Source organism: Lepidochelys kempii, chromosome 1, assembly GCF_965140285.1.
Source record: "Lepidochelys kempii isolate rLepKem1 chromosome 1, rLepKem1.hap1, whole genome shotgun sequence".
In the NCBI taxonomy this organism is placed as follows: Eukaryota; Metazoa; Chordata; order Testudines; family Cheloniidae; genus Lepidochelys; species Lepidochelys kempii.
In genome coordinates, this window is record NC_136380.1 from 263,549,260 (window position 1) to 263,561,353 (window position 12,094).

Here is a 12,094-nt window from a genome sequence, read left to right on the forward strand (position 1 = left end):
GACTGCTCTCTGAACAGACACTGCATCTTTACTAGGGAGATCCTGGAGGCTTCATTTTATACATGTTAAAGGGGTTGGGGAATATATTCCTGACACACAATGCAAACTCCCAGTGGTCCTTGCTCGTTAGAGTGGGAAAACTCCTACTCCGAAGTGCTAAGCAAAGCAAGATTACAGTTAGTTATGGGTTCTGATCTAAAAGTTGAATACGGTATAAACAAGTGTCAGCTTGATGAGTAAAGCAGTTTGAATGTGTAATTTCAGACAAAAAGGTGAAATAAAACCAGTTCTGGTGCCAAGCTCTGCTTGCATTTACCTTACCATGCAATGGTATAATTTTTTTATAGTTGATTTTAGCTATTAAATAGATGGCTATATCAAGTACCTATATGGGGAGCAAATATTTGATAATGAGCTTTTCAGTCAAGCAGACAAAGGTATAACAAGATCCAATCAATGGCTGGAAGCTGAAAGTAGACAAATTCAGACTGGAAATATGGCATACATTTTTAACAGGGAGGGCAGTTAAGTATTGGAACAAATCACCAAGGGTTGTGGTAGATTCTTCATCCCTGGCAATTTTTAAATTAAGATTGGATGCTTTGCTAAATGACATGTTCTAGTTCAAACGGGAATTATTCTGGGGAAGTTGTATGGCCTGTGTTATACAGGAGGGTTCATACATGATCACAGTAGTCCCCTTCTGGCCTTAGAATCTATGAATATGCAGTACTGCTTCTCTGTCACTGGGATACCCATTCAGCCTGAAACACTGAGGACTAGTCCCAAAAATACTCAAGACTGCTCCACCTGACATATGGCAACTGAATCTAGAAATACAGAGAAGCAGCAGCAGCATTACCAAATGGCTGAAGATGGTAGGAAAGCACTTCAATTGCTTACCGTAGTATCATTTTTAAACATTCATTGCGCTTGAAGGCTCTGCTTTAACAAAATTGATACATTTTGCTTTGACACTAGTTTAGCATTCATTTGTTCACTTTGCTTATTTGGTTGTTTATGTTTATTCTGCTGTATTGTGAAATGTGTGCAACAATATTGTAATGCCACCGGTATAGTATTTACTTTCCTTGTAATGTGCCTTTACTCTGTAAAGCAGTATTTCTTAAACTGGGGATCCCAACCCAAAAGGGAATCGCAAGGCTATTGTATGGGGTCACAAGATCCCAAAAAAATACTGCCAAGGGGTGGGGGAGCAGGAGCGGAAGGAGAGTACAGCAGCCGCTACTCTCCAGCCACCCAGCTCTAAAGGCAGCGCTGCCGCCAGCAGCAGTGCAGAAGTAAGGATGGCAATACCATAAGTATGCTCCTACGAGCGTGTACTGTAATTGCTATCACTTTTGGGGGATAGCAATCACAGCCTGAAATATTTTCAAATGGAAAGCCCAGAAAAAAAAGTTTGAGAATCCCTGCGGTAATGCAGTCATTTTGGAAGGCTGCATTAAAAATAAATACATAACTAATAGTAGACTGGGAGTTTCTGGCATCAAGTGGTTTAAACCCAATTCTAAACAAAGAAAACTTTAGCAGGCAAAAGTGCGTGTGTCATTTATTGTTAGAAGAAATTCAGAAATGTCCAACAGAAACCTAAAAACCAGACACTTTTTTGGTCTAAGCAGTTTTGACAGGTTTTAGTCTAGAGAAGTTGTCTCAGTAAACCATTCTTAGCAAATAAAATTCCTATATGAATAAACTCCACTTCTAGCCTGTTAAAAAGCTTCATGTTCCCCTTGCACATCTATTCTCTCTTCCACTCCCAAAATTAATTTTCAAGCATAGCTTACCAACTCGAGGTGCTGTGACGGTGCTTGGTTCGGTGGGAGCTGGACTGCTGAATGCAGAGAGTGGGATCTTCATCTGTATGGGACCCCGATTGCTGGTAGGATTATACAGTCCTGAAGTAGCCACTGTGGTCAAAGTAGTCCTTGTGGCTGGGGCAACAGGATGTGCTGTAGAAACAGCCTGTACTGCCAGTGTTGTCCCTATTGACCCAGCACTGGCCGGAGAGTTCCTCTGAATACCAGGGCTGGACACAGAAGGGCTGTTATTTGGTTTAGCTGGGTTAGTAGACGCCAGAGACACTGGAGTTTTGGCAAGGCTACCAACAGTAGAAGGGCTTTGTACTGATATAAATTCAACATTGCCTGACTGCTGGTTGGTGACCAAAGTCCCTGTGTGGCCTTGCAGGAGCTGAGGCTGGGAGGATACTGCAACTGGAACATGCAAAATTACTGGCAAAGACTGTAGTGAGACAGACATGGGCTGAGTGTTGCTACTGGGCATCTGTGTGGTGCCAACTACTGTAGCTGTGTTGGCTGTAGGGAGAACTGATGTTGTCAAGGAGCTGGAAGTCACAGGAGTCTGAGGTTTGGGATGTCCACTGACCACTGTCTGAGGAGCAGCAAGACTTGGAGTAGACACTACAGAAAGGACAAAAATATTTCTAAGTTTATGTACCAAATGAGCAATTTCACATCAATACAACAGCATAAAAATGGGAAAACACAATATTAGATTAATAATTTCACCAGGGGAGCCAGACAGTATGTAACTTTTAAAAAAATATTATTTATATTTTCTATTACAATCATGCCCAAAGCTCCAATCAGTATATGATCCCCATTGTGTTAGGTGCTGTACAAATATATAGGAAGATATAACCTCTACCCTGAAGAAATAAATAGATGGCATTTTTTAGTGTCAAAATTATACACATACATGATTGATGCAGGGAAGTGTTATAATCTTGAACTCATATTTTCAAGAAAGTGTTAGTAGGCAAGTTTTATCCATCACTTAAAACACTGCAAAGATAAAATGCAGTAAGAATTGTAAAAATTCAGTTTATGGAAACAATACTACAACCTGTTATTGAGAAATTACAAAGGCACAATTATAAGAGACCAAGGCCCCAGTTCTATAACTTGCTATGCACAGGCAGACCCCTGCAGATATATACAGTCCTCCTGAGGTCAAAGGGGATGACATCTGACTACGTGCAACAAAACTGCTGGATCAGGGCCAAAGTTAGGCAACTGCCTATATAGTAAGTATGTAGTTAATCTGGCCAACACTTGTTAGTAGAAAATGATTCTGTAGAAAAAAGACTTGATGTTCACAATTTTCAGGAATGCAGTCTTTGTTTCAACGAAGTGTCAAATGTAAAGTGCATTTTTGAAGACCAGGCGAAGCTTCTTACCTGCATTCATGGGGGGTTGAAAAGGTGTTGATGTACTCTCTCCTATGTTTCTCTTGGACTCCAGCATCTGTCTCACTGTGCTGGCATTTCTATGGAATAAAGGTTTATGTTAGCATCTCCCAGTGAGTGCTTCTGAGGTGTACCAACAAGCAGTACAGGAGTCTAGAGAAAGCAGTAGTTTTAAAAAAAATTATCTAAACTATTTGTACTTATGTCATTTTCAATATCCACCTATTACTAAATACTTTTTTCCTGTAAATTAATCCATGATGTCATCTCTACCACAGTACTGCCAACTTCATTCAGTACTTTTAATGCACTTGTACACAATCTACCTTTCCCGATAAAAATATCTAACGTTTTTTTAAAAGGTAATTTTAACTCCTTTTTAAAAAAGTATTACTACTAGCTACTCAATATTTGGCACTACCTTAACAAAGTTTACATTTCCTGTAGTAAATATATGATTTTCGTAACATGAAAAGAACAGGCATGCGTTCACAGCTGAACAGCAAAGAAAGAAATGAAAGGGCATTATAAATGGGTAAAATGCAAGAATATTAAACTAGCACAAACTCAGGATATTCACTGAATTATATGCAGCAAAATCTCTTACTGGACTTGTTCTAAGCACAACTCAGTATTCAAATTATAAATTCCTACTCCAGTAAACTTGAAAATGACACACAGCTGCATTCTTAGTCCTCACCTATAGGTTAGGTTGCTGATGCTGCCTGTATCACTCACTGCTTTCCCTGGAGACAGAGGTGGGTTTGGAGGATTCTACAAAGAAATAAATCAACTTGAAATCTACCGCTTTATATTAAACCCTGTATTTTTTCATTTTTGTCCAACATGCACTTTCTACTGCCATAGACTCAGGACATAAGAACTTGAGATGTTTTAGGAGCTCCAAGAGCTCATTCAATGGAGAATACTGTCCCCTCCTATTTGGCATATCTTAATCCCAGCTTCCAGCTGTTCAGTAGGGGGAAATCAAGGTCTCTTGAACTCATTTGGACTTTTAGTTTCCATCTTTTTCCTTGGTAACTTATTACAAATACATTTTCTGGACTCAAGGAAATAGTTCTTCCCTGTTTACTCTTAATTTCTTTAAATTTTCCCCCAAAACGTGACGAGAAAGGAGATATTCGTCTGGATCTACTCACTTGCTTTCCCCACCGAAGCCCTGTATCATGGCCATCTATCTGTCTTGCGGAGGAAGGTGGGCATGGCTCCCTCCAGAGTCCTTCAAACTCTGTTCCAAGGTTAAAGAGGAAGGCTGGATCCAGAGCCTCTGAAGGCGAGCCTGTCCTACGATCTGAGAGAACTGCATCTAATTTCTTAATTTTTATGTAGGAACTTCAAACTTGATTCTCATTTACAACAAGGTCCCTTTACACTGTTCTAAATTACACTTAAGACTTGTCTATGCAGTGTGGCAATGCACACTAGAGGGTTGTGAATTTTAAAGCACACCACTATGTTGCGCACTAACTGTCCTACATAGATACTGCTGCTAGTGGATACTAAAAGTTCCTTTGTGCATGCTAAACTCTTTATAATTTAAACCCCTCTAGTGCACATTGCCACACCCTATAGACCAATTACACTCATTTCAATGCACCTTTATGCTGTTAGAGTGTGTAAAGAGGCCTTAATGAAAATTGGAATAAAGTCCTTGAACTTTCATGAAAAGATGGAAACACTAGGCTTATTGAAAAGGAGTACTTGTGGCACCTTAGCGACTAACCAATTTATTTGAGCATAAGCTTTTGTGAGCTACAGCTCACTTCATCGGATGCATTCAGTGGAGGAGATTTATATACACAAAGAACATGAAAAAATGGGTATTAACATAGACACTATAAGGAGAGTGATCACTTAGATGAGGTTTCTCTCCCCCCCCCGCTGGTAGTAGCTCATCTTAAGTGATCACTCTCCTTGCAGCGTGTATGAAAATACCCATTGTTTCATGTTCTGTGTGTATATAAATCTCCTCACTGTATTTTCCACTGAATGCATCCGATGAAGTGAGCTGTAGCTCACGAAAGCTTATGCTCAAATAAATTGGTTAGTCTCTAAGGTGCCACAATTACTCCTTTTCTTTTTGCGAATACAGACTAACACGGCTGCTACTCTGAAACTAGGCTTATTGTAGTCTCTAACATTACCACCTGCTAACCAACTCTTCTGAAATTATTTGTCTCATACCGAGCATCAGACCAAACTAACTAAGGCAACACCCGCTTGCACTTTCTGCATTTAGCAGAGGGTAGACATTTTCTCCATAACAGGGGAAACTGTTTAACTGTATTTCTACTGCGTTCTTTTCATACTGAAAGGTGTATTTCCACAGGTTATTACTCAGACTAGTTTTGAGCAAAAACTAACAAAGAATCTACAATTTTCGTCCTTACTTCCTGTTTTTTCTTCAGGTCCTCTTTGGCTGCTCCAAAACGTTTCGTCAATCTAGCAATTTTAGCCTGGGGGGGAGGGGAAGGAATAGGAACAGGACACACACACAAAAATTAGACCAATTGAAGATACACATTGAGATAAGTTAAATGCAATTTTAGACAAAATAGTCTTTCCCATGAAACGTGGTACAACCTGCAACTACTACTCTACAGCAAGGGAAGCAAGTGTGTGTGAGAGAGAATGTGAGTTCAAGAGAGGGAGGGAGTCTCAAACTTTTTAAAGAGATAGTCTGGACCATCTTCTGTCTAGAAATTACACATGCCACCCTCCCTTCCCAGTGGTGATCAGGCAATATCCCTGCAGCAACTACTTACCTGGAAAAGTAACATTAAGAAAATATTTATAACTATTTTAATGTCTCATGGATTATCATTTGGGAAAAAATTAATCATACTCTCTCTTTCTGCTCTTCACTTCATCTCCTTTTCCTATCTATTCTGCCCTCTCTCACTTATCCTCTAGCTGAGTTTCTTTGGCACCTGATCCTTTTTCCCCCCTGCATATACTGTCCAGATGCCAGGTTCTTTTATCTTCTGGAATACTTTCGAGACATCTCTTATTCCTACTCTGGACATTTTGCCTAGAACCCATTCCCTTTGCTTTTCTTCATTCATTGATAGATCCTGATCCTCTCCAGATAGTAGTTTCCATAACTGGCTACTTCTGGTGGCACCAGTAATGCTCCTCTCTTCCTACAAAGCAGTAGACCTTTGTATAGGCAGCTGGACTGCCTCCTCCTCATTTCCAGTTTATTTTAGAGACACCCAGGCTCTTCTTTGCAATGAAACAGCTGTATGAAGAACTGGAAGCAAGGAGCCATCCCCATGAGACCTGCTGGTTCTCCATAGACAGTGAGCTTCACAGACAATGATTTGGGAAACTCTGATCTAAAAAACCTGGCTCACTCAAACTCCCCACCTTTTACCTACTTTTACAAGGTGACAAGAAAGGCTGCAATCTGTATGACATATATTAATTATATGTGCTGTAGAAGCACCTAAGGGCCTCAATCATGGATTAGATTTCTATTGTGCTAGGCTTTTTACAAACACACAAAGAGATTGTCCTTGCCCTTATGAACTTAAAATGTAAGTATGGTAACATCAAAAAAAATTCACAGGTCACATGCATTTTCAATTTATTTGACAGCTATACTACATAGGTTGGTGCCTCAATACTGTGATGATGGGTGTACTGAAAATGCCCTAGGTACCATAGATCGATCAGTCTGTGCAAGGCTCATGTCAAGCGCTCTAATGAACATGTGTTCGGTAGCCTCAAGTTTGGAAAATTCCACACTTTCTGCAAGAAGACTGGGGCAGCTCAAAAAAAAATGAGCACAGCAACACCACACCTTTGTTTAATACAGGAAGCATTCATATCCCTATCACAGTAGAATTCTTCAGTCTGCCTGGGAACCGGACATGAACTAGTGTCTACTGGTGTTTCTTCATTTAAATATTCTTCCAACAGCAGCCTTCCTTCTCCCCCCCTCCCCCTTTTTAAAATAGGTTCATTTCTACTCTAAGCGACCACAAATGAGACATATTTCCATGCAGGTTGTTTATTTGAAGAATATCTAAAAAAATGGCAGAGCAGAGTAGAAAAGTGATTTACTAATGGCTAAATCATTAACTTATCAAAAGGACGGGTTTATTTTCTTCATAGTGAATTGCTTGCTCCTACCATCTGACCAGTGACTTGCTTCCAGGAGTATTCCACCTTCTCCGACAGCAAAAATAATGGATTGTTGTTTTTTGTTTAAGGAATCAATTGACTTCCATTAGTAGCAGCCAGATGGGGTCTATTGCTAGAGAGAAGCTAGTTTTTAAACAACGCCATACTGTGCCATGTAAAACACATAAGTACCTGTAGTTCAGTAAGCACAGTTTTATGCCTCTTGCTACATTCTATCTTCTCTACTCGTGTTTTCAGATCTGCCAAAGTCTTGTCAAATACAGCACACTGCAGGGCACTGAGTTTCTCCTCTAACAACCTCTGGACGACCTAGAAAAATATGCAAACATATTACCAGTACTTGGGAGGCTGCCAATGTTTTTATGCACAGCACACATTCAGCATCTTGTCACATACAAAGACTGATGTTGTCATTCTGTCGATCAAATAACCATCTGATCATCAGTACCATGATATTTAAGTATTTTTGTAGATGCAGAGTTAGAAAAAAGAATTCCTCATCTTGAGTTTTAATAGATGTAGATGGACTCTCTGCCAGTCGCTGAACAAATCCATTTCTCTATGGTATGATAAATATGTATAATCCTACCAAAGCAGTTTTTATAAGATCCTTAACAATGGTGTGAAAGGCACTGTGGTAAAGTTTTGTGTAAATGGACCTTTCCCTGACCGTATTTCTGTCACCATAGATGCTGACATTTTAAAACCGGAATTCAAGAAATTCAGTGGAAGGAACATGCCTAACACATTTCTTCCAGACACAGTTTTCCCTCCAACACAACTGCCCCATGCTCCCATCTGTGGAAAGAGAAGTTGTACAGTAACTAAAGTGAGATGTGTGGCCCTTATCTGTATTTCACTGTGTGTGCACATGGACCCATGCACATGAAACTGGAAAATTTTTGCAAGCAGTGTCCATTGGTCCATGCCTGCACCCTTCTCCACATACTCCAAACTGAGGGCATAAGGGGTAGACTGACCACCTCTCCAATTTCTTCTCTATCACGAATCACACATAAAGATCTGAAACAGAGGGGAAGGAGTGGAATACAGATAGTGCCCACATCTCAAAAAACGCCAGTTACTGTACCAGGTAAGTAATTCATCTTTCTTCTTTGAGTGTATTCCTCTTCAAGTGTATACACTATGTTTATTCCATGGTAGGTGACTGACTAGCAATATTCATTAAGGAGGAGGAGGGTGCAAGGACCTCTGTGGTGTCTATGACTGGAGGACTGCTGTGTTGAAAGCTGCGTTGGGTGAATAAACTAGTACGAGAGCGTACTGATTCAGGAAGCTATGGAGTGAGCCCCATTTTGCTGCTGTGGCAAATTGCCGGCACTACTTTGATAGGTTTCGCGCTCTCTCTTCTTGGGGAGGGTTCAGGGCACCGTTTCTCACCCCTGAACTGGGGTATTAACTGCCCCACTAGTGTCCTAGAGGAGGGGAGAGGAAAGGGACCCGGGCCCACCCTCTACTCTGGGTCCTAGCCCAGGGGCCCTAGGGATAGCAGTAAACCGCTTGAACTAGCGGTTCCTTCCCCTGTGCTACTTCCCTCGCCTGCCCTTCAACTTGTGGGACTTCCTGCCCTCCCTCTGCACAAACCAGGTGTCCCTTTATCTAGGGTCTTGGTCTTCTTAGTCCACCGCAGCACTTCTCCAAACTCTCCTCTGCTTCCCTCCAAACTGCTCTCTGCTCCAACACCAATCCACTCTGCTTCAACTCCTTCTCGTCTTATTGAAGCAGGGGGGTTTTATCAGGTGACTGGCTTCAGGTGCTCCAATTAATCTATAGCAAACTTTCTTCCCTCTACAGGGAATAAGGCTCTCTTCTAACACTCTCCTGCTGCCCTCTGGCCGTGCTGTATCACACTGCTTTACATATTTTGAGGAGATGAAAATTCTCAAAGTGAGGGTACCAGTGTGGCCTTGGCCCTACTCGAATGGGCCCTCACCCCTCATGGAGAAGAGGTGTTTCTCAATTTGTGACACAGCAAAATGCAGCTTGAAATCCATTTTTAAGTCTCTGGGAAGAGATAACTTCCCCTCTCATCTGCTCAGCAGAGAATATAAAGAATTTAGGCAGTTTCCTAAAAGACTTTGTTCTTTAGGTAGAATGCCAAAGCTTCACAGACATACAGAGAAGGAAATATTTTGTCCTCACTAGTGATGTGTAGTTTAGGGAAGAAGACAGGTATGTGAACTGTCTGATTCAGATGGAATTCTGAGATTACTATGGGGGTATATTTAGGATGAAGTCTTAGAGAAACTTTGTCCTTATGGAAGACTGTGTATGATAGATCAGCCATAAGGGTGCCCAGTTCACCTATTCTTCTAGTTGAGATGATTGCAACCAGGAAGGCACCCTTCATACATTAGATAGGTGGGACAAAGAGTATGAGGCCAGAGGTTCGAATGGAGGCCTTGTTAGTGCTGAGAGGACCAGACTGAGGTCCTATGACAGAGTGGGCTTCATCACAGAAGTTGGAGGATGACAAGAGTTAATAGCTGCTAAGCGTACCTGCAGGAAGCTAAGGAAAAGACCTGATGTCTCTAAGGAAAGAAGATACTTAATCCCAAAGAACTCTGACATCCCCACCATATTATCTGGTGATACTGAGACCAGATGGAGAATCTTTTCCATTTGACTGTGTAGCACTCTCTCATGCACTCCTTCCTATTATTGTTAAGGATAGCCTGTACTACTTCCGAACATGTCCTTTCTAGGTTCAATACCCATCCAAATAGATGGTGTGGGGCTGTCAGGTGGAGGGAAGATGGATTGGGATTCTTGACCTTGCCTCTATCCTGGGTCAACAGGTCTGGGAAAGACTGGATATTGATATATGGGCATTCTGACTCCTGAAGAATGCTGGAGACCCCAAACTGTCTAGGCCATCTGGGAGCAATCACGATGCTTACCACTCTGTCTTGCTTGATCTTCCTCAGAACTGAAGGTAAAAAGGGAATGGGCATATCAGCTATCCTGACGAAGGAAATAAAAGCGCATCTCTTCTGGACCCCTGTGTAGATTGTGTATTTTCTGTTCTCTTAAGATGCAGAGATCCCAAGACAGAGACTTAGATTGACAAAATATGCACTGTACCACAGAATGGTATAGCTCCCATTTGTGGTCTTTCGGAAATGTCTGCTGAGGCTGCCAGGGAGTTATGTATCCCGATGAGCTGCACTGCCGGCAGAGTGATCTGGTGATGAATACACCAGTTCCAAAGATTGACAGCTTCTATACACTGGGAGGTTGTTGATGTAGAACACTGTTGTCATGTTGTTAGACATCAGTAGAACATGCAGGGTTCATACGAATCTCTTACAGGTCTCCCAAACTGCACGCTATTTTAGGAGGCTCCTGTGCATTCTAAACTCTGGGGGAGTCAACATCCCTTACACTGTATAGAATTCTAGACAGATGCCCCACCCTAACAATGACACCCCCATGATTAAAGTCTTCGGGTGGGGCGGGCGAGGAAGAATGAAGAGGCCACCCTCCTTTATGGACTGGAACCTGTCCTGTGGAAGGTATGGTTTGGCACTGAGTCCAGTGTTGCTACGATGAACTCTACAGGCTGCATGGGAACTAAAATGGACTATTCTGTGTTTACATAGATTCCCAACGAACATAGAAGATTGACAAGCATGAGGTTGCTGTCCATACCTCCTGATGAGATTTTGTCATCAGTAACCAGTCGCTGAGGTAGAAGAAAACTGATGATTTATGGCACCAGGAGTGAGCTGCCACAACTTACTGTACCTTTGTAGATACCCTTAGCACTGCTGCAGGCTTGAAGGGGAGCACCCCTGTACTGACAGTGGTTCAGACCAACTGCGAAACCTCAAGGGTCTTCTGTGTGAGGGGTGGATGTAGGCAACTTTTGTAACACAAGCTGCAAACCAGTCATATTTGTTCTGAGAAAGTGTTCATTATTGAAACCAGGGCGACCATGCTGAACCTCAATCCACAGATGAAGATACTGAGTTGTTTGAAATCTAAGATGGGCCTTCATGCTTGAAAAATTTTTTTCAAGTAAAAACCCTTTCCCCAGTTTTGAGGGGGCACCAGTTTTATGGTTCCTTGATGAAGGATGGAATTTAGTTCTTGAAACAACAACCAAGAGTGAGAGAGGTTCCTGAAGGAGGGAAGGGAAGGGGGTTTTGGTGGTGGAAGGGAAAGAAACTCTGTTGTAGCTGGTATGAATGATGTTGAGGACCCATTTGCCTCTTGTTCTCTGCCAAACTTGGGAAAAACGAGCTAGATGGCCACTACATTGGGCAGAAGAACATGATATCTGGAGTAATTTGCTGCTTTTGAAGATCCCATCAAAAATGTTTCTTAGTGGGAGGTTGGGGTTGGTAGGCAGAAGAACTTTGTGCTTGCTCCGCTGCACCCTCTGTTTCTCGGTGGTTCATAGCCTCTCTGATGATAAAAAGGGTGACATGCCAGTTGTTGCCTATACAGTTGCTGCCTGTGGAATTTCCTCCTTGGCACTGGAGTGTAGATCCCCCGTAAGGGGCGGGAGGGGGTGCCCTTGAGCTCCTCAACGAGTGCAATGAATCATCTGTCTTCTCACTGAACAGGTTGTTCCCTGTAGGGCAAATCCTCTACTTTCCTGGGAAACCCAGAGGACTGAAGACATGGTGACTACTGTTGCCATGCATAAAGCATCATCAATAAGGAGGC

General features: G+C 42.0%; 1 protein-coding gene across 11 annotated transcripts in view; it reads right to left on the minus strand.

Moving 5' to 3' along the window:
* The window catches only part of ATF7IP (activating transcription factor 7 interacting protein), a 168,162-nt gene that overhangs the window by 59,751 nt on the left and 96,317 nt on the right, over window positions 1-12,094 (minus strand). For all 11 annotated transcript variants that reach the window (XM_073327313.2, XM_073327311.2, XM_073327315.2 and 8 more), the window contains 5 exons: window positions 7,571-7,708; window positions 5,641-5,706; window positions 3,930-4,003; window positions 3,221-3,309; window positions 1,806-2,441 (listed from right to left, as the gene is read on the minus strand). In XM_073327313.2, coding sequence (XP_073183414.2) covers window positions 1,806-2,441; window positions 3,221-3,309; window positions 3,930-4,003; window positions 5,641-5,706; window positions 7,571-7,708 — 1,003 coding nt within the window. The remainder of the gene's footprint in view (window positions 1-1,805; window positions 2,442-3,220; window positions 3,310-3,929; window positions 4,004-5,640; window positions 5,707-7,570; window positions 7,709-12,094) is intronic.